The sequence below is a fragment of the Elephas maximus genome, chromosome 1 (genome assembly GCF_024166365.1).
Source record: "Elephas maximus indicus isolate mEleMax1 chromosome 1, mEleMax1 primary haplotype, whole genome shotgun sequence".
Lineage (NCBI taxonomy): Eukaryota > Metazoa > Chordata > Mammalia > Proboscidea > Elephantidae > Elephas > Elephas maximus.
Genome location: NC_064819.1, coordinates 16,785,425 through 16,806,449, shown reverse-complemented (window position 1 = coordinate 16,806,449; position 21,025 = coordinate 16,785,425). Strand labels below are relative to the sequence as shown.

The window sequence follows — 21,025 nt, the reverse complement described above, 5'->3', positions numbered from 1 at the left end:
AACAATCCTATTAGAATGGGCAAAAATGTGACAGGCAATTCACTAAGAATATAAGTTTAAAAACTTAAAATTTATTATTTTAATTAAAAAAAAATTCTCGTTAAAAAATTTATACACCTATTGTTTTGTGACATTGGTTGCAATTCCCACAACGTGACAGCAGACTCCCCACTTCCACCCTGGGTTCCCTATGTCCGTTCGACCAGTACCTGTCTGCTCCTGCATTCTCATCCTGCCTCCAGACAGGAGCCTCCCATTTGGTCTCATATATCCGACTGAACCAAGAAGCACATTCCTCACGTGTATCATTCCTTGTCTTATAGTCCTGTCTAATCTTTGTCCAAAGAGTGGGCTTCAGGAATGGTTTCAGTTTTGGGTTAACAGAGTGTCTGGGAGCCATAGTTTTGGGGGTTCCTCCAGTTTCTGTGAGACCATTAAGTCTAGTCTTTTTATGTGAATTTGAATTCTACATTTTTCTCCTGCCCCATCCAGGACTCTCTGTTGTGTTGCCTGTCACGGCGGTCATTGGTGGTAGCTGGATACCATCTAGTGCTTCTGGCCTCAGGCTGGTGGAGTGTCTGGTTCATTTGGTCCTTTAGTCCTTTGCGCTAATATTTTACTTATGTGTTTGGTTTTCTTCATTCTCCTTTGCTCTGAGTAGGTTGGGACCAATTGATGCATCTTAGATGGCCTCTCACAAGCTTTTAAGACCCCAGATGCTACTCACCAAAGTGGGATGTAGAACATTTTCTTTATAAACTGTGTTGACCTAGATGTCCCCCGAAACTATGATCGCTAGGCCCCACCCCAGCTACTCTGGTCTTCAAAATGTTTGGATGTTATCTAGGAAACTTCTTTCTTTTGCTTTGGTACAGTTGTGCTCAGTTTCCCTGTATTGTGTGTTCTTCCCTTCACTGAAGTCGACCCTTGTCTGCTATCTAGTTAGTGATTTTCCCTCCTCCTCCTTCCCAAAATCTATTATTTTTAAATCAAAATATGTTAATATGATTTTAAAAATCCGAAGCATGCTGAAAGACGTGATAAAAACAGTAGTCCTTTACTTTGCCATCTCCCGTCTCAGGCAACTCCTGTCAGTTTCTTTGGTCGCTTCTCTTCAGTTCTTTTTCTTCTTCTTAACGTAGGCCTGATCCCACTCTTTCCCTGGCTCAGTGTGGTGTGGTTGCCACATTGCTTGGGACAGTGTCTTCCAGGGACTTGAACTGCATCATTTTGTCCACCAGATTCTAGTACAGAACATGGTAACTTGTGGATTGCCAGACTACTCCACGTCCAGACATCAGTTTGAAAAAGTTGAGACTTTTTAGAAGTTTGTTTTTTTTTTTTAAAGGAACTACTACACTACTTAAATTGGGATCTTAATTAATTTCCTAGAGTAGTTAATCTAGAGCCAAATCAGAGAACCTCAAATTCTCCTCCAAAGTGTATCAGCATTTCATCATTCAGTTTCAAGTCCCTTATGTTTCTGCATCTCTAGTTGCAGCTCTTTCATTTTTAAACAGGACAAGTAGTCTTTGGTTGTGACCTACTTAATGATACATTCACAAAGTCTTCCCCCTTCCCTGTCATTATTCTCGTTGTATATATTTCACTTATTAAATCTTAAATCAGTTTTCATTTCTTACCTAGCATTTAGTTAACGTCAGAGTTCATGTATTGATTTGTTTCTGGTGAACGTTAAATAAAAATTCTCACTGGTGTTTGACTTTGGGCAATTTCCCCTCCGTGGTAATGAATTCTGCAGAGACATCTTCCTCTGAAAGGTACTGTATCTTCGTTTCCTTTTGTGGATTACCTGGTATGCCTCCTTTCCATCAAGCATCTCTTCCTCAGCTGAAGATTTTATATCTTTCATTAACCTTTTTCAGCTTTTCAATAATCTTTATTGCTAGGAGATACACTGCAATATATCCAAATGCTACTTTTTAAAATGCCGTTGAATTTTACTTGTTTAATAGCAAAACCCCCTGAAGTGTGGAAGTGATTGAAATCTGGTTTGCTTTAGTTTGGCTAGAGGAATTAAAAACTATGACTTTTTTTTTCTTTTTTAAATCATTATAGGTTTTTTGTTTTAAACAATGAAGCTGGACTCCTGGAGTACTTCGTGAATGAACAATCTAGAAATCAAAAACCCAGAGGTACTTTGCAGCTTGCGGGAGCTGTAATATCACCCAGCGATGAGGACTCCCACACCTTCACTGTTAATGCTGCCAGTGGGGAGCAGTATAAACTCAGAGGTAGGACTGAGAGAGAAGAATTAATACTGTGATTGAGAAGTTGGTGTTCTTCCCTGCTTTCATTTGGGTTTGGGAAATAGAAACTACTGTGATGTAGATGGAAACCCTGGTAGCGCAGTGGTTAAGAGCTATGGCCGCCAACCAAAAGGTCAGCAGTTCATATCCATCAGGTGCTTCTTGGAAACCCTGTGGGGCGGTTCTGCCCTGTCCTGTAGGGTCGCTATGAGTCAGAATTGACTCCACAGCAACGGATTTCGTTTTTTTTGGTGGTGTAGGTACAGTATTCTAATTCTTGGAATTGCTTTTAAGATATTATGCGATCTATTTTAATAAATAACTTTTTCAAGTGGGTCAACGAACAAGTCTTTATAATTGGTCTCTCTAAAAAATTTATGTAGACAAAACCCTGATTACTGAGACCTGAAAACATAGACATCTTTAAATGATTTTTTTACATTTGCCTTGGAGATGTATTTTGCACCTTTACCTGATTTGGTCTGCATGCCCCCTTTGTGGTTTTCAGTGACTAATGTAATGAATTGGGATTTATGAAAATGTCCATATTCATTAAAATAAAGTATAACTCCTATTTGGATAAACTTAATTGGTGTTTTTTTTATGAATACACAGAAAGTATAATGGTAGTGCTAATTGAGCATGTTACTAGAGATCTGTAAGTACTGAGGACACACCAAATGCTTAATAAATGTTATTTCTGTAGATAAGAGCATGTTTTTATGAGAAAACTTAAGACATGTCAGCCTCATATCCCCACTTTAGCTGCTTGCAGTTTACCCTCCTTAGGAAATAGCACACCCAGCTACTGTGTTTCCTAGCAAGGTTGATGCTTTGGCCTCTTCCCTGCCTCTGATCAGGGACATTGGCTCTAGGGGAGCAGGACCAGTCCCTGGTTTTCAGTTACCCATTCTTCATGCTCTGGACAGTTAATTGTATTCTCAAAATGAATGTAAAAGTGAATAACCTTTAGATTCTTTTTCTTAGCCACAGATGCTAAGGAGCGACAACATTGGGTTAGCAGGCTTCAGATATGTACACAACATCACACTGAAGCTATTGGAAAGGTATGTGGATTTAAATACAATCTTAATACACACAAATGGGGAAACAATGTTCTTCTTTTTAGTTTAATTTTATTTATATTTAAAAAATTGAGGTATGGTTAATATACCATAAAATTCACCCTTTTGAACAATTCTGTGGTTTTTAATTTATTTACAAGGTTGTGCAAACATCACCACTATCTAATTATGGAACATTTTTATCACCCCAAAAACAAGTTCTATGCTCTTTAGTAGTCACTCATCTTTCCCCACTTTCCCAGCCTCTGGGAACCACAAATGTGTTTTATGGAGTTGCCTATTCTGGGCATTTCATGTAAATGGAGCATACAATATGTATTTGGCTTCTTTCACTTAGCATAATGTTTTCAAGGTTCATCCATGTTGTAGCATGTATCAGTACTTCATTTTTTTTTTATCACTGAATAATATTCCATTGTATGGATGTACCACAGTTTAACTGTTCATCAGTTAATGAACATTTGGGTTGTTTACATTTTGTGACCATAATGAATAATTGTTATGAGCATTTGTGTATAAATTTTTAAAGTTTATTTTAATTTTGTTGTTAAGAATATACATAGCAGAACATACATCGATTCAACAATTTCTATATGTACAATTCAGTGACATTGACTACATTCTTCAAGTTGTGCAACTATTCACACCCTCCTTTTCCAAATAGTTCCTCCCTCACTAGCATAAACTCACTGTCCCCTAAGTTTCCTGTCTAACCTTTAGAGTTGCTGTTATGGTTCTATATAGATAATTTTTAAAAGAACAGAGTGCTCAAGGCAGACAGTTTTTACTAATTAAGCTAAAGTATTGTTTGGTTTTATGAAAACTTCAGGGAATATTTTTTAATTTAAGATTTAAAGATTATCTCAGGGCAGTAGTTTTGGGGGTTCATCGTAATTTCAAATTCTGTTCTGTATTTCCTCCTTTTGATCAGAATTCTTGTGTAGAATCTTTGATCAAAATGGTCAGTAATGGTAGCTGGGCACCATCTAGTTCTTCTGGTCTCATGGCAAAGGAGACAGATGTTCATGGAGGCATTTAACCACACATTCCGTTTCCTCCTCCTATTCCTGACTCTCCTTCATCTGTTGTTACGGGTGAATAGAGACCAATTTTTGTACCTTGGATGGCCACTAGCAAGCTTTTATGACCCCAGGCCATTGGTGGACAGCTTTTTGTGTGAACATGATTTCAGTTCTTTATTGTATAGACCTAGGAGTAGAATTGCTGGCTCATATGGTAATTCTGTGTTTAACTTTAGAAGAACTGCGAGACTATTTTCCAAAGTGGCTGTACCATTTCACATTCTCACCAGCAGTGTACGAGGGTTCCGTTTTCTCCATATCCTCAACACTTGTTATTGTTTACTTTTTTGATCCTAGCCGTCCTAGTGTGTGTGAAATGATATCTCATGATAGTATTGATTTAATTTCCTTAATGACTAGTGATGTTGAGAATCTTTTCACGTGTTTATTGGTCATTTGTATAACTTCTTGGAGTAGTTTTTTATTTTTTAATACTTGAAATGTAAGGTTAGAGATGCCAAAAAAATAATATACGTTATTTCATACCTAGGCAGTAGCTTGACTTTCATTATGTAATTTTTTTTTCGTTCTCCTGGGTTTTTTACCCCAAAGTAATTTTTTTTTAAATTTTAGACCTATAGCCTAGCCTAGTCTTCAGGAAATCCAACACAAAAGCTTTACTTATACTGCAAAATTTTTAGTAATACTGATCAGAAAGTACTAGTTTGTTCCAAAAATGTTACATTAAAAATTTTATTATATTGCATATTGCTGAATATATTTTTTGTTTCAATCATGGTGTTTAAAAATCTGAAATTATAAATTCTTATTATTTTAGTATTTGCAAAATGTGAAAAAATAGTTTTGATATCACAAAACTGGAAATTAATTTTTTAAATAAATCACCAGTTTACTGTGACACGTGTGAAGTGCTTAAATTTTGAGTATCTTAAATTTTATCGTTTTCAGAAATGTAGTCAACTCTGAGGTTAAAGAAAGGAATGATTTTGTTTGTTTCACAGAATAATCCTCCTCTGAAGTCACGGAGCTTCTCACTTGCTTCTAGTGGTAATTCTCCCATATCCCAGAGGAGACCAAGTCAGAACGCCATTTCTTTTTTTAATGTCGGACATTGCAAGCTGCATCCGGTGAGCAAAAGAGCCCACTTACCGCCAGACCATCTTGTGGAAGTCAGAGAAGTAAGTATGAATTGAAGTCAAGTTAAATATACAAAATAATATCTTACCTGCTTGGTTTTGTCACAGAATTCTTCTAAACGCTGTTTGCGTCTTCTGGGACTCTCATTGTTTTTCCCTTCTGGTTTGCTGAAATAATGTATAAGTCATAAAGATTGTCTGGTTACATCTTATATCCTAAGTTTTCTCATGTCTGTCGACTGTCCATTGTGTATGCTGTCTGTGTATGCTGTCATTTTTCAATTCTCAACTGAAAGCACCAACTCCTGTCATGTAAAATTTATGATCAAAAGGGCCATTAAGCCTAGTGGGAAGGGTCCATGGCCAAACAAATGACTTTTTTTTATTCCTTCAACTTAAAGTAATGTTAATAATTAATAGTATTAATTGATATAATAATAATTACTACTAGAAAATGTAAAATATGCACAAAAATAGGATAGTTACATCCTTGACATTGCCTTATCTCACCATTTCCCTCTCTCTTTTTCAAACTGAATATCAAATATTCTAGTTAATAAAGGATTCAGTTTGTTAGATTCTAAATATTCTAGTTATTATTTGTTGAGATAAATTTGGTAGAACTTATATCTGTGCAGTAGATTGACAATACTGTTGTAAATCACACCCAGGTGATTCCGGCCGGGAGGCTGGGGAGAATGTACCCTCTGTCGAGTCATTTGGGTTTTGTTTATAGATGAGACAGTTGAGATTTAGAGAGACGAAGCAACATTCATGAGATGCACAAATAATAGCTCTTGACTTGCTTTCCAGTTCTGTTGTATAAAGAAGAAGAGGTGATTACAAAGACCCTTTTTCGTTAAACAATGTATTTGTATTATTCATGATGATGGTATTCAGTTTGTAGATAAATCATCAAAATTTGTCTCTTAAGGAAGCCAAGGTACTTCTGTATTAGTCTAGAGTAAAAGAATAGGAAACATTATAAGTTTCTTTTTTTCTTTTTTAGTACCAGAAATGTGAGCTTAGTGATGTCCAAAAAATAATATACATTATTTCCGTTCATAGACAGTAGCTTGACTTACCGAGGATAAAATAAGGAGTAGTGTTAAAGGATGTTCCTTAACCCTTTAAAAACTAGGCAGCCGTGAAATTTTTGGAGCTCTTCAGTAGTTGCCAGTAGTGGGAGTTCAAGGGTGGGGAGGTTCTGCGATGCTGGTCATGTTCTCTTTCTTGATCCAGGTGTTGGTTACATGGTGCGTTTGATTATGAAAATTATTATGTCCATACATTGTGATATAACTGACTTTACTGTGTACGTACTATAAACATCAGTATATTTCAGTAAAAAGTTAAAAGCAAACAAAAAACACATAGTTGAAGTTGTTGTGGGTTACAGTGCACATTTTCAGGGAAAAGGAACCCTTTTATGTTTGAGATTTTAACCTCTGTAGAGACCTTCTAGGAGCCCTGGTAACGCAGTGGTTAAGAGCTCAGCTGCTAACCAAAAGATTGGTGGTTCCTTGGGAGAAAGATGTGGCAGCCTGCTCCTGTAAAGATTTACAGCCTTGTAAACCCTGTGGGGCAGTTCTGCTCTGTCCTACAGGGTTGCTGTGTGTCAGAATTGACTTGGTGGCAGTGGGTTTTATTTGGTGGGCAGAGGTCTTCTGCTTTGGTCTCTGACCTGATGTACTGAGACCGTTACCATAATCTCTCTTAGCTTCTCTTCTGTTGTGAAGGCGTTAATCAGCCTCATCTTCTCTTTCCTGCTCTCATGACCTGCCATTCTCCCTGGCCCAGGGGTCATTTCTCATAAGACCCATACACTGTAGTGTCCTGAAGGATAGTTTTCGTATCATGATGTCATGTTAACGTTTAACATATAACTCTGACACTTCTGTGTAGAGAGGGTTTGTGCGTAAAGTTTCACAACTACTACTTTGGGGAGGGCAGGTATTTACTTACAGAAATGACTCATTTAATATCAGCCTCTCCTTGAATTATGGTTCCAGTGATGATAATATAGGGTTTGTGTGGTAACCATTGTTTGGCAGTCCCCATGCCACTGCCTTTCTCTACCCACATGGACGCACCCCCCCCCCAAAAAAAAGTCTTAGTTGAGTGGATGTGTCTTCACTAGGTTGCTATTTTTGCTTTTAAGAACACAGCTATAAAATTATGACTAACCATATCCCTTTGGAATAATTCTGTTTCTGAGAAGGTTAATCCCTTTGGAGAGTTTATATCATTTTTTTGTCCTCCAGACAAATGTTAAACAAACATACCTCCAGAATCACTTTTCCTCTAAATTTAGCTTATTGCTGGTTGTTTGAAATAATCATAATCTAGTCTCTGAAGGAATATTTTTTCATAGTCTGTGTTTATGATGCCATCTTATATTTACAAATTTTGTTTTAATTTGTGGCTTAAAGGTATTTCATTATGGGAACTATAAGCACTTTTTGAAAGTCAAAGTCAAAGTCAAACAGTTTTTATCCAAGACAGTGACGAAAGATAATTGCTTAAGCTAAAACCATAGTTAACAGTTTTCAGAAATTGAGAAAACTTTTTATTTTGAACTAATTTTAAATTTACAAAAAAGTTGTAAAAATAGTAGTGTTTCCATATATCCCTCACCCAGCTTCCCCTAATGTTACCACCTTATATAACCAGAGAATAATTATCAAAACCAGGAAATTTCATTGATACAATACTGTTAAGTATAGTACTTATTCAAACTTCAGCAATTTTCCTACTAGTGTTCTTTTTCTGTTCCAGTATCTTATCCAGGACCCCACCTTGCATTTGATTGTTATTTCTACTTCATTTCCTCCTGTGTGTAATTGTTCCTCAGTCTTCCCATGTCTTTCATGGCCTTGCTGCTTCTGAAGATTGTTGACCAGTTATTTTTAGAATGTTCCTCAACTTGGATTTGTCTAATGTTTTCTCATGCTTTGAATGAGGTTATGCATTTTTGGAAAGAATACCACAGAAAGGGTTTGTATCCTCAGTGCATCCTACTCGGAGTGGAGGGGGATTCATGGTATCATATGTCTTCTTACTGGTGATGTTGCCCTTGATCACTGGGTTAGGATGGCTTCCACTGGATTTCACCACTCTAAAGTTGCTATCTTTCTCTCTGTAGTTAATAACTATCTTGGGGAGATACTTTGAGACTGGGCAAGTTCTGTTTCTCCTGAAAGAAGTTGAGAGAGCTTTTGATACCAAGCTATCCTGTGGTTCTAGATAGAAGTTCTCAAACTTTTTGGTCTTGAGACCTGTTTCACTCCTAAAAATTATTGAGAACCTCAAAGAGCTTTTGTTTTATATGGATTAAGTTTATGGACATTTACTGTGTTAGAAATTAAAACAGATATTTAAAATCACTTATTAGTTTATCTTAAAATAATAAGGATTGATAAACTCATTTTGTGTTAACCATAAATAGCACACTCCTATGTCAAACAGTTATATTTTCCAAAACAAAAATTACCAAAAAGATTGGATTTTTTTTGCATTTTTACGGTCTCCTTTGTATCTGGCTTAATAGAAAACAGGATTTTCATGTCTGCTTCTACATTCAGTCTATTGCAGTATGCTTTGGTTGAAATACATGAAGAAAATTTAGTCTCACACCAAAGATAAGTGGTTGGAAAAGGAAGGAATGTTTTAATAGCCTTTTCAGATAATTGTGTTTATTTTTCTTTGATGCTGTGCTGAACTTGAGAAGAGGTAGTTTTTTTTTTTTTCCAAAATTTTATTTGGAGCCCTGGTGGAGCGACGGTTAACAGATTGGCTACTAACGAGAAAGTCAGCAGTTCGAATTCACCAGCCACTCCTTGGAAAGCCTATGGGGCAGTTCTGCTCTGTCCTGTAGGATCACTATGGGTCGGAATCAACTTGACGGCAATGAGTTTTTTTAATTTTATTTATTTTGTTACTGTTATTGAGAATATACACAGGAAAACACACCAATTCAACAGTTTCTACGTGTATGATTTAGTGACTCTGATTACATTCATAACCATTCTCACCCTCCTTTTCTGAGTTCTTCCCTCATTAACATAAACTCGCTGCCCCCTAAGGTTCCTATCTCATCTTTTGAGTTGCTGTTTTTTATAGATAGTTCTTAAAAGAGCATAGTGCTCAAGACAGACTTTTTTTTTATTTTACCAGTTAAGCTATTTTTCAGTTTTCGGGTAACTTCAGGGGTATTTTTGGTTTAAAAAGATTATCTCAGGGCGATAGTTTCAGGGGTTCATCCACCCTCCATGGCTCCAGAAAGTCTAGAGTACATGAGAATTTGAAATTCTCTTCTGCATTTTTGACAGGGGGTAGTTTCTTAAATGTTAGATACCATATTGGATCTGAATACATATCAGTCAACTTTTCATATTCTGTTACATGAAGATCCACTGGTCTTTCTTGCACTTTGAATGGTCGGTTGACTTAATGTAACTGTGCACTGATCATTTGGGAAATATTAGTTCATTGAGTTATGCAAGGCTTGCAAATGTTGACCCATTTTTCATTATTCAATATAAAAAAAATTGTTAACATTGCCACCATTATCATCAGAAAAGACTTTCAGTATGGGGAAGACGTCAAGCTTACGGTGGCGGATATATGTTTTCCAAAATCCTAATTTTCATTTTAAAGCTCAGATTTTATAAATGGCGACAACTACTGTCAGTTGTTTTTCTTGAGGTGACAGGCTCACTTTGTTTATTTTTTAAGAAAACGTCTGCCAAATACCCAAAGTCTGAAAATCCATAGTTTCTGTCGTTTTCAAATCAAAATGGTGATCCATGAAAAAAACACAGCTAGTTCAGGTCTTAACTCAGCTGCATAAGTGCCTTTTTTCGAGGCAAGCACCATCTTTGATACGCAGCTGAAGTGTGTCCTGTGCACTTCCCATTTCTCACATAGACTGTTAAAAGGATATATAAGAGTCAAGATTTAGTAAAACTAATAATTTCTTGCTGCTTTTTCAAGGACATTCTTAAGTAGAACTGGCATTTTATTTATTTATGTATCATATATTTACTTATTTATTTTTACTATGAATGCGTGGCAGTGAAGAATGCAGTCACTACTGGGGCAGTTGGTGTCCCTGTGCTTATTCTTACCAAGATGCCAGCAGTGGTACCCACCATTGCTTTTGCACCATCAGTGCAAATGTCACCACAATGGAAAACACAGATAACTTCTTAGAATTACTTGAAAATAGTTTTGACTTCAGAGACCCTCTGAAAGGATCTGAGTCCCACAGGGGTCTGCAGACCATACTTTGAGAACTGCAGTTCTGGAGTTATCTAGCTCAGAGGGAGAATAACGAAAACTAAAGACACAAGGGAAAAATTAGTCCAAAGGACTCATGGACCACAACTACTACGGCCTCCACCAGACTGAGTTCAGTAAAACTAGATAGTGCCCAGCTACTACCACTGACTGCTATGACAGGGATCAGAATAAAGGGTCCTGGACTGAGCTGGAGAAAAATGTAGAACAAAATTCCAACTCACAAAAAAAGACCAGACTTATTGGCCTGACAGAGACTGGAGAAACCCCGAGAGTATGGCCCCCGGACACCCTTTTAGCTCAGTAGTAAAGTCTCTCCTGAGGTTCACCCTTTAGCCAGAGATTAGACAGGCCCATAAAACAAAACCAGACTAAAGGGGCACACAGCCCGGGGGCAAGGACTAGAAGGCAGGAGGGAACAGGGAAGCTGGTAATAGGGAACCCGAGGTTGAGAATGGAGAGTGTTGACATGTTGTGGGGTTGTAACCAGTGTCATAAAACAATGTGTACCAGCTGTTTAATGAGAAGCTAGTTTGTTCTGTAAACCTTCATCTAAAGTACAATAAAAATAAATAAATAAAAAAGAAAATAGAGTTACCTAGCTCAGAGTAAGTTTGAAAGGAACATTTCAATCAAAGCCTGTGGGGAAATCCTGCACAGATTAAGTGGCGACTGGTAAAGGCTATTGAGGATGGTGTCATAATGTGCTTGAGCATGAATTTATTACTAAAGCTGTACCTAATTAAAGTCTATTTTTGCACTTACTGTTTAGTAAGTACTATTTGTTGATTCACGCCATTGTTTAGTGCATGCTAAGAAATGCCCTGGGAGTGGCTGAGATGACCAGTCTGGAAAGGGAGACAGACAACTTAAATACAAGTGATAAAACTGTGCCTTCTAATCTGTTTTTCAGACAAAACTACTGCCACCTGAACGATGTCCTCTATCCCCATGCTTCTGCCATAGCCACAAAACGCAGCTTAACTGAGTTTTCAGGTTGCCCGAAGTTTTCTTTCTTAAGGAACCTGTTTTATAGGGGCAGGAATAATCACAAAAAATGTTTTCCATTTTCTTAGAAATATATGGTCAACTCATTGGTTTGTTTTGGAGTGAACCATTACCAGATATTAACAGTTGTGCTTTACTTGTATTTTAAAGCTTTTTTCTTTTTTTTTAAGCCAAAAACATCACTTTCTTAGACATCTTCACTTCCGATAGCAGCGCTAGCAGGCGGCTGTTATGGGTCATTTGCACAAAGAAGCACACTTTTTATTTCTCTTTCCTGTGTTGTTTCATTGTGATTGCCGACTGTTTTAAATATACTGTTGTTAGGTGCCATCGAGTCAGTTCCGACTCATAGTGACCCTATGCACAACAGAACGAAACACTGCCCGGTCCTGTGCCATCTTTACAATCATTATGCTTGAGCTCATTGTGTCAGTCCACCTCATTGAGGGTCTTCCTCTTTTCCACTGACCCTGTACTCTGCCAAGCATGATGTCCTTCTCCAGGGACTGATCCCTCCTGACAACATGTCCAAAGTATGTAAGATGCAGTCTCGCCATCCTTGCTTCTAAGGAATGTTCTGGTTGTACTTCTTCCAAGACGGATTTGTTCGTTCTTTTGGCAGTCCATGGTATATTCAATATTCTTCGCCAGCATCACAATTCAAAGGCATCAATTCTTCTTCGGTCTTCCTTATTCATTGTCCAGCTTTCACATGCATAAATTGTGATTGAAAATACCATGGCTTGGGTCAGGCGCACCTTAGTCTTCAAGGTGACATCTTTGCTTTTCAACACTTTGAAGTGATCCCTTGCAGCAGATTTACCTAATGCAGTCCGTCGTTTGATTTCTTGACTGCTGCTTCCATGGCTGTTGATTGTGGATTAAATATACTAGGTATGTTTTTTTCCTCTATTAAAATTTTATTGGCCTATTTTTTATAATATACAAAAATACACAAATCTTAAGTGTAAGTCTTTATATAATGTCCAGATAACCACTTCCTGGATCAAGAAATTAAATATTACCAGCACAACACCATCTCATGCCTCCCCCGTCACTACATCCCTTCCAACTCTCCTGATTTCTAACATCATAGATTTGTTTTGCCAATTTTTGAAATTTCTAAAGCTGGAGTCATATAGTATATACTCCTTTGTGTCTAGATTCTTTTTAGTTAACGTTATATTTTTGAGATGTATTTACAATACTGAGCGTAGCAGTCTCTTTCTTTTCATTGCTGTGTAATACTCAGTGTATGAAGAAAATGCCGTGATATTTTTTATCCATTTTATCCACAAAGAAGCACACTTTGTCTGCATATCTGTTAGGTATATACTTAAGGGTATAATTATTGCATCATGGAGTATATTTATATTTAGCTCAGTAGATATTGTCAAGCTGCTTTCCAAAATAGTTCTACCTATTCATAACTTTGGATGATTGGAAATTAATTTCCAGATATATTACACACAAACCCACACACACAGCTAGCACACATGTATTTGCATGTGTAAATGTGCATATTTGTATACTTCCACCCCTACATTTCTCGTTTAAAAACTTTTTTCAGAGGAGGATGAATGTTTGATCCCTTCCTGTGGCCTAAGTTTTCAGGGAGATATTTCAGGCATGGCACACTTGATTTGCTTGTCGGGGTCATTTTGCATCTCTCTTTCACTAGCCCTCTGGTGAACTGTATTAAAAATCATCTGAAACAGTCTCTGAAAGCTAAAGGAGTCTCTCCACTATGGAGTTTCTGTGTGAACTAGTGTCCAAAGGATGGGTGATCTGAGAGCCTTAAGGATTTGTCCTTTCAGCTTTCATCTAAAAAATTTAGTTTTCTTTTCTTTATTGTGCTTTAGGTGAAAGTTTATAGCTCAGGTTAATTTCTTATATGAAAATTTATACACATATGGTTATGTGACCCTAGTTGCAATCCCTACAATATGACAGCACACTCCCCCTTTCCACCCCAGGTTTCCTGCGTCCATTCAGTCGGCTCCTGTCCCTTTCTACCTTCTCACCCTACCCACAGACAGGAGCTGTCCCTAAAAAATTCAGTTTTCATCTTAAAAAATTGGGATGGTCATCAATCATTGTTATTCCATTGGCTGTGGTAGGAAAAGTGGACAGGGCTCCTAATCAAATCAGAGTGTGTTAAACTCCTTTAACTTGCTCCAAAATTAGCCTTATGGGACCAGAAAGAAAGAAGGAAAGAAGAAGCAGGTACACTATCATGTTTTCAGTGTAGATTTAAAATGAGCTGACTGGAGATGCTGAGAAGGAAGTGGTTGAGAGCTAGACCAGGAACTAGTTTTACTTTGGAATGAAATATTTGATGCTGCTAATATAGGTGTTCTGGAATGTTCTTCCTAGTGACTTGTATAAATTTGTACTGTTAATAAAAAGTGGGAAATCTTTTGAACTCTGTTGCCTCCAAAGAAAAAGTACAGCTGCCAGAGCTCACCACTGTATGTTCAATTGATAAATACAATGAAATACTTGTTAATTGAGCACTGTTAATAGCCAAGCAAACTTGAAATATATTTGTTAAGTTAATAAAACCAAAAACCCATTGTCATCAAGTTGATTCCGACTCATAGCGACCTTGTAGGACACAGTTGAGCTGCCGCCTAAGGTTTCTGAGGATCGGCTGATGGCTTCTGTTAACCTTTTGTTCAGCAGCTGAACGCTTAACCACTGTACCACCAGGGCTCCTTCTAAGCTAATATGTCCTAAAAAGTGACTCAGAAGCTGAATATGGTAATTAAAATGGCAACTGTATGTATACATGCTATACAGAAATCATGAGTGTGACCCACAGAACAGTTGTTTTCCTCAGATGATGTCTCATGCCGAAGGACAACAGAGAGACTTAATTAGAAGAATTGAATGCCTTCCTGCTTCTGGCCATCTTAGTTCCTTGGACCAGGATCTCCTGATGCTCAAAGCAACGTCCATGGCAACTATGAACTGCCTCAATGACTGCTTTCATATTCTCCAGTTGCAGCATGCATCACATCAGAAGGGCTCACTGCCTCCAGGTGAGTTCTAGATAAAAGGTAGGGTTTAACATTGAGGGCCAAAATGGGGAAAAGACTGTATTCCTTGTAATTCTAACTCCAGAAAATCTTAATTAAATGAACAGATAAAAGCACGGTGAGCCTCTCGGTTTTTAATTTTCACATTAATTTTATACGAATTCTTCCTGTTGTGTTCTTTGGATCTAAAAGGATTCTAAGTCTAATGTTTAGTGTCTTTGAATATTCCTTTAGAGACTTCAAACTCAGCATGTCAAAAACCAGCCTCAAAACCTATTATCTTTTATATTCCTGTTAAAATTATGGCATTATAATCCTCCTAATTGACAAAACTAGGAACTTTGGCATCATCTCTTAAGTTTTGGCTCAGTTTACTGTTCATTATTTTTATATTGATATGTTTGTAAGGTCTCTTAGTCCCTTTTCAGTTTGAAAAAATAATGTATCTGTCTAGTATTTGAGAGTATCTATTTATTGAAATTGGTTGAATGTGGGAAAAGAATGTTATTGCATGGAATTACAAAATGAATTTTTCTATTAAGTGAGATGAATAAACACCATCACACTGTATTGACAGTCATAACTTAGTATTTCACAACAACTTATATTCTCTTATCCAACTGACCCCCTTTGTGTAAGAAAGAAAGGTATTTTAAAAAGACATGAGTCTCTGCTCAGGAAAAAGTTCACCATTATCAGATCTTGATATGGATATGATATGAATCCCATCCTCACGTGTGCCCAAATGTAGCATTTCAAACCAACAAACAATTTTTGGTGGCAAAAGTAGGTATAGGTCAGGGCACTATTATAATAAACTGTGTATATTCCCCTTGAGGACCTCACAATCCAGTTAGGGAAGAAACATGGACATTGGTTAACTGTAATATAATATGTGAAGCACTACTAACAATAGGGAAAAAGTACTGTGGGAGAATAGATGAATGGGCAAATAATTCTGATTAAAAAAGGCCTGGAGGTGCCCAGCTACCACCGGTGACCAGACCACCCTGACAGGAAACACAACAGAGAGTCCCTGACAGAGCAGGAGAAAAGTGGGGTGCAGAACTCAAATTCTATTAAAAAGTCCAGACTTAATGGTCTAACTGAGACTGGAGAAACCCCAGAAGACATGGCCCCTGGACTCTCTGTTAACCCAGAACTAAAACCGTTGCTGAAGCCAACTCTTTAGACAAAGATTAGACTGGACTATAAGAAATAAAATGATACTCGTGAGGAGTGAGCTTCTTTGTTCAAGTAGATGCATGAGACTAAATGGGTGGCCCCTGTCCAGAGGTGAGATGAGAAGGCGGAAAGGGACAGGAGCTGGTTGAATGGACATGGGAAATACAGGGTGGACAGGAGGAATGTGCCGTCACATTATAGGGGTGGCAGCTAGGGTCACATAACAATGTGTGTATAAATTTTTGTATGAGAAACTGACTTGAGCTGTAAACTATCACCTAAAGCACAATTAAAAAAAAAAAAAAAAGGCCTGGAGAAGTCACAGAGAAGCTGTGATAACCAATTAGTTTAGGAGAGAGGGCTTTTCAAAGATTTATAAGCACCTAAATTATATATTGTGATCTGAATTGATACTTTGGAGAAATGTTGAACATTTAAGTTGTTTCCAAAGTGGCTTTACAAAAGTAAAATGTACACTAATACAAAGAGATCAATAAACTTAAAATGCCATGTATTAAATGAAATTAATAATTTAATTAAAATACATGGTATTTTAAACTTTAGTTTCCTCTGGTTTAATCATAGGCTGGAAGAGAAAAAAAAAATGTTTCCTGGTCTTTCCATTCTTATATGATTTACTGTTTTAGAATTAGTATATAATTTTGTAAGCCAAAAAACCCATTGCCATCAAGTCTGACTCAGCATTGCTGTAGGATAGGGAAGAACTGCCCCATAGGGTTTCCAAGGCTGTAAATCTTTATGGAAGCAGACTACCACATCTTTCTCCCGCAGTGGCTGGTGGGTTTGAACTGTTGACCTTTTGGTTAGCAACTGAGTGCTTAATTACTGTGCCACCAGGGCTCTTTATATAATTTATAATGACAGTATTTTAAAAATAATAAAGCATTCTTGGTTAGCCTATACAAGAAGCAATTCCTGGGGGAAATTTATGATTTTTGTTCTCTTTCTGATTAGTTTATAGGTAATATAAAAGATTCTATTCCTTTTTTGTTTATTGGAGTGTTCTGTTTTTTGGTTGACACACCCCAAGATCTGAAATTTGGGTTAATTCTAGTGTTAGTAATAATAATTTTGTCAGGAAAATTACACAAAGCATTTCTTTACAGTTTATGCTGCTTAATTTCTGAAAAGTTCATCAGGTTGAATAGTTCCTGGTACTAGATGCTCAATAAATACTTGATTAATCAAATACTATTTTTAATTTTTTAAATTCTTTCTCAAAAATTGGGTTTGTGTAGTTTAAATTAATGCAGTCTTATTTTTAAATGGTTGCTTCATAAATAATAAGCACACACAATATGAATTTGCATTTTTTTATTACAGAAGTGAAACATAAAGCTTACAGGAGTGTTTAAAGGGAAAGTGGTTCTCCCACATGGTTAGTTTCTGGAGCACAGGTTTGTGGGCATTTGGTGAAGTGAATGAACTGGTATGGGTATTTCTCACTAGCCATGTTTTCAGAATTAGATCTGTAGACATTTCTTCTTAAATCACTTGAGAGTGAAAATGTAACTGTGGAAAGAAAAAACTGAATTACATTCATAAATTACAAGGTACCATGAGAAATGAAATCTAAATTCAAATTATGTTTAGTCCTGTAAAGTCTCAATGTATGTCATCCAAAGGCTCAGTAGTGGTCATTGATTTAGGGAACTGAGACCAAATGATTTATTTGATACATGATTTTGTTACAATTTCCAGTATGTTTAAGGATCTCTTAAATTTAGTGTTTATGTGTATTTTATTTTTAGGAGTAAGGGAATTTGGATATTGATATTCAAAATATTTTAAGGTAGGAGCAAAGATTTTTCATTGCTTTGGAATTTTAAAACAAGACCCATGAACTTATCCAGGGCATCCCCCAACTATGAATTCCCCCCAATGCTAAGTGAGACTGAGCCCATTGGCAAGGCAAGATGCTATGGTAGCCTGGCAGGTACTTTGTAATTTATTCATCTGCTGAAGTCTGGGGCTGAGTAAATTCCTTACTCATTTCAATTCCTGCTCCAGCAGTCTGAGCATCCCCTACTGTAACACTCTATAACCAAGCTTCCGGGAAACCTAGATCAGCCTCTGAAATCAAATGGAACGTTTTCATTATTGATTAGGTATAGAATCCACTTTGTTAAACTAGTTGAGGGTAATAAGAGACATTTGAGTCATTAACTGAGAAGATGACAGGTTTCCAGATGCGAGCACTGTCTTTCACTAGGTCAGCTATTATTTATTCAGCAGAAGAGCCTTTCAGTTTAAAAGTATATGGGACTCTTCTACATCATGAAAAATAATAAAGAGAATGGACATGTATGTGAAGTTTTTAAATTAGATCCAGGGGCTTATCCTGATCAATTAGAAAATTGCTGCCGAGAATAAGGTTCAGTCCTAAAGTGAAGCAAATTTCCGTTTCACAGTCCCAGACTCCTCCTGTAGTTGTGACCCCCTAAAGCCTAACTGCGTACTTTTTTTTATCACAAAAGAGATAGGGTTCATGCAGTAAGGTCAGCAAATCAGTTGTTAGGGTAGGGACTGCACCTCAGTGATTCACAGACTTACCCCGAAATGGAGTTCAGGTCAATTCAGGGCTGATTCTTTTAAATGGCATCTGATTTCAAGTTGTAGATTGGTCTGTTGTGAACTGTTGCCCAATCGCTGTGCTCCTGCTAATGAGATACAAGTGGCTGTCTTGCAGGGTCTCCTAACAGGTTGAATTGCTTTCAGTCTTGCAGGCTGAAAACAAAATTGTTTAATAAAATCCACAGCTGCTGAACTTGCCAGATTATGAGCAAGTTTCAGCAGAAGTTTTCTCTTACTTCATCAGGGACGACAATCGAGTGGTTAGAACCAAAGATACCTTTATCAAACCACTATAAAAATGGAGCCGACCAGCCCTTTGCTGCGGAGCAGAGTAAGCCATTGGCAGTCCCGGAAGAGCAGCCTGTTGCAGGATCTGGACTATTAGCACGGGTAAGGTATTGTGAAAGTACGATATTGATGTAAAAAAATAGCAGCCCCTGAAAAGGTTCCGTTCCCTTCTTGTCAGGGCACGCAGGTCACAGAACATCAGAACAACAAACACTTGCAGATTCTAGACGTTGCTGTTGTTTTGAAATTGCACTGGTTTTAGAAGTCTGTCGTATTAAACTTGTACTTGTTTTTTCCAGGTTAAATTATGGACGCTTTTTAGTTTTGGTTTACTTTTCCTTGCTAATAATGTATTTTAAAAATTTGCTATTTGCATGGGTGTTTTTTTTTTCTCTAGGAATTAGCTTATGTAATAAGTTTGCATAATGTTTATCTCCTGCGGTTCTTACTTCGTTATATTATTTAATATTGCTTACTAAAAGCTTAACAATGAAGTTTGTAAGATTACTATTCTTTTTGACAGTCAACCTCTTACCAAACTAGTTTTTTAAAGTGTTACTCTACTTAAAATAGCACATGATTTCAGAGTTCAATATTTTTATGAAATATTTAGTCCTCATTTCTCATAAACTAAGGAACATTTTAATTTATTCATAATTCCACTGCTGTAACATATATTGTTTTTCTCGCCTTTGTGTTTACTTCTGTTCTTTTTATGGTCATTGTAATTACATAGATAGTTTTATATTAAGTTCTTTTTACTTGATATTTCTCATAAGCATTTTTCTATGTTGCTTTGGTCTATATAATTAGTTTTAGAGGTTCAAGCAGGTTATTGAGTTAACATCCCCATTCTGAATATCTAGGTTGTTTTCTTATTTTTTGATATTGTGAATAGCGCTGTATCACCTTCTGACAGCTTTTTTGTTCCCTTTCTCTAGATTATTTCTTTAGGTTATACTCCCAAGTAAAATTGCTGAGTCAAGAGTAAATACTGTGGCTATTTATATATTAGCAAATTACTTCATAAAAGAAATGTATGGGACAGGGACTTCCAAAGCTGGCAAAGCCCTTGGTGAGATGAGGTCGGCAGTGGGGGCAGAGTGGGTGGGGGAGGAGAAAAAAAGAGTAACTTAGGAGTTAGCCTTTCATTAGCTCATTTGTGGAGTCAGCACACAGCAGGTATTTCTTAAGCTGTTGTCACAAGCTCAGTTTTAGGAATTGGAGGAGACGCAAAAAAATATAAGACATGATTTTTTTCATTGAAGAGACTTGGAATCTTCTTGGGGTCCCAGTCATGTACCCTGAAACAGTGAGATGATAATATGAGGATTTGTTTTGTTTTGGTCTTAATTGATATGATTTAGGTTATTAAAAAAATATATGGATATTCAGAGAAAGGAGAGAATCTAAGTGGAGTAAATGAGAAGTGCTTTGGCAAGGAAGTGGGATTGAAATTGGGCTTTGAAAGGAGGACAAGATTTGGAGAAAAGAAGAGCAAGGGAATCTAGAGCCGGAGGTGGAGGCGGAGAGACACAAGCAGGGATAGTGAGATAGATACGCTCATTGTAGAGAAGGCTTGCCTGATGGTTTTGAATCCAGGTTCTGCCATTTGGCAATATGTGGGTCAATTGATGAACTACCCTTAGTTCCCTCACCTGTAAAATAGGGATACTAATACCTTATAAGATTGTTATGAAAATGTAAAATGAATTTAGGAGCAGACTTAGGCTGTTGGATGTCACAGCTCCATGTGGTGGCAGCATTCACGTTGCGCTCTATGTGAATGTTGCTCCCTGGAGCACTGTCCCAGAACAGAGTGTAAACTGTGGCCTCTGGGGTTGTGCAGCACAGGGAAACTGGGTCAACAAATTTTACCAGTTGTTTATTTTTAACGGAATTAAAAATCATGCAGAAGTTGATCTTAATATGGTAGACAGAGGGGTCATGAGCATGGGAGGGGTGTTATATGTTTAAGATTGATGGTATATGATATGAATTAGAATTAAAGTGTACATAGAAGGCTGTGGAAATAGAAATGAAGACAAATGAATAGATAGGGTACTTTTCAAA

General features: G+C 37.1%; 1 protein-coding gene across 7 annotated transcripts in view; it reads left to right on the top strand.

The window, feature by feature from the left end:
• Positions 1-21,025, top strand: part of OSBPL11 (oxysterol binding protein like 11) — a 142,075-nt gene that overhangs the window by 81,865 nt on the left and 39,185 nt on the right. For all 7 annotated transcript variants that reach the window (XM_049878921.1, XM_049878901.1, XM_049878957.1 and 4 more), the window contains 5 exons: positions 2,080-2,255; positions 3,258-3,337; positions 5,400-5,576; positions 14,686-14,887; positions 18,909-19,054. In XM_049878921.1, the coding sequence (XP_049734878.1) occupies positions 2,080-2,255; positions 3,258-3,337; positions 5,400-5,576; positions 14,686-14,887; positions 18,909-19,054 (781 nt within the window). The remainder of the gene's footprint in view (positions 1-2,079; positions 2,256-3,257; positions 3,338-5,399; positions 5,577-14,685; positions 14,888-18,908; positions 19,055-21,025) is intronic.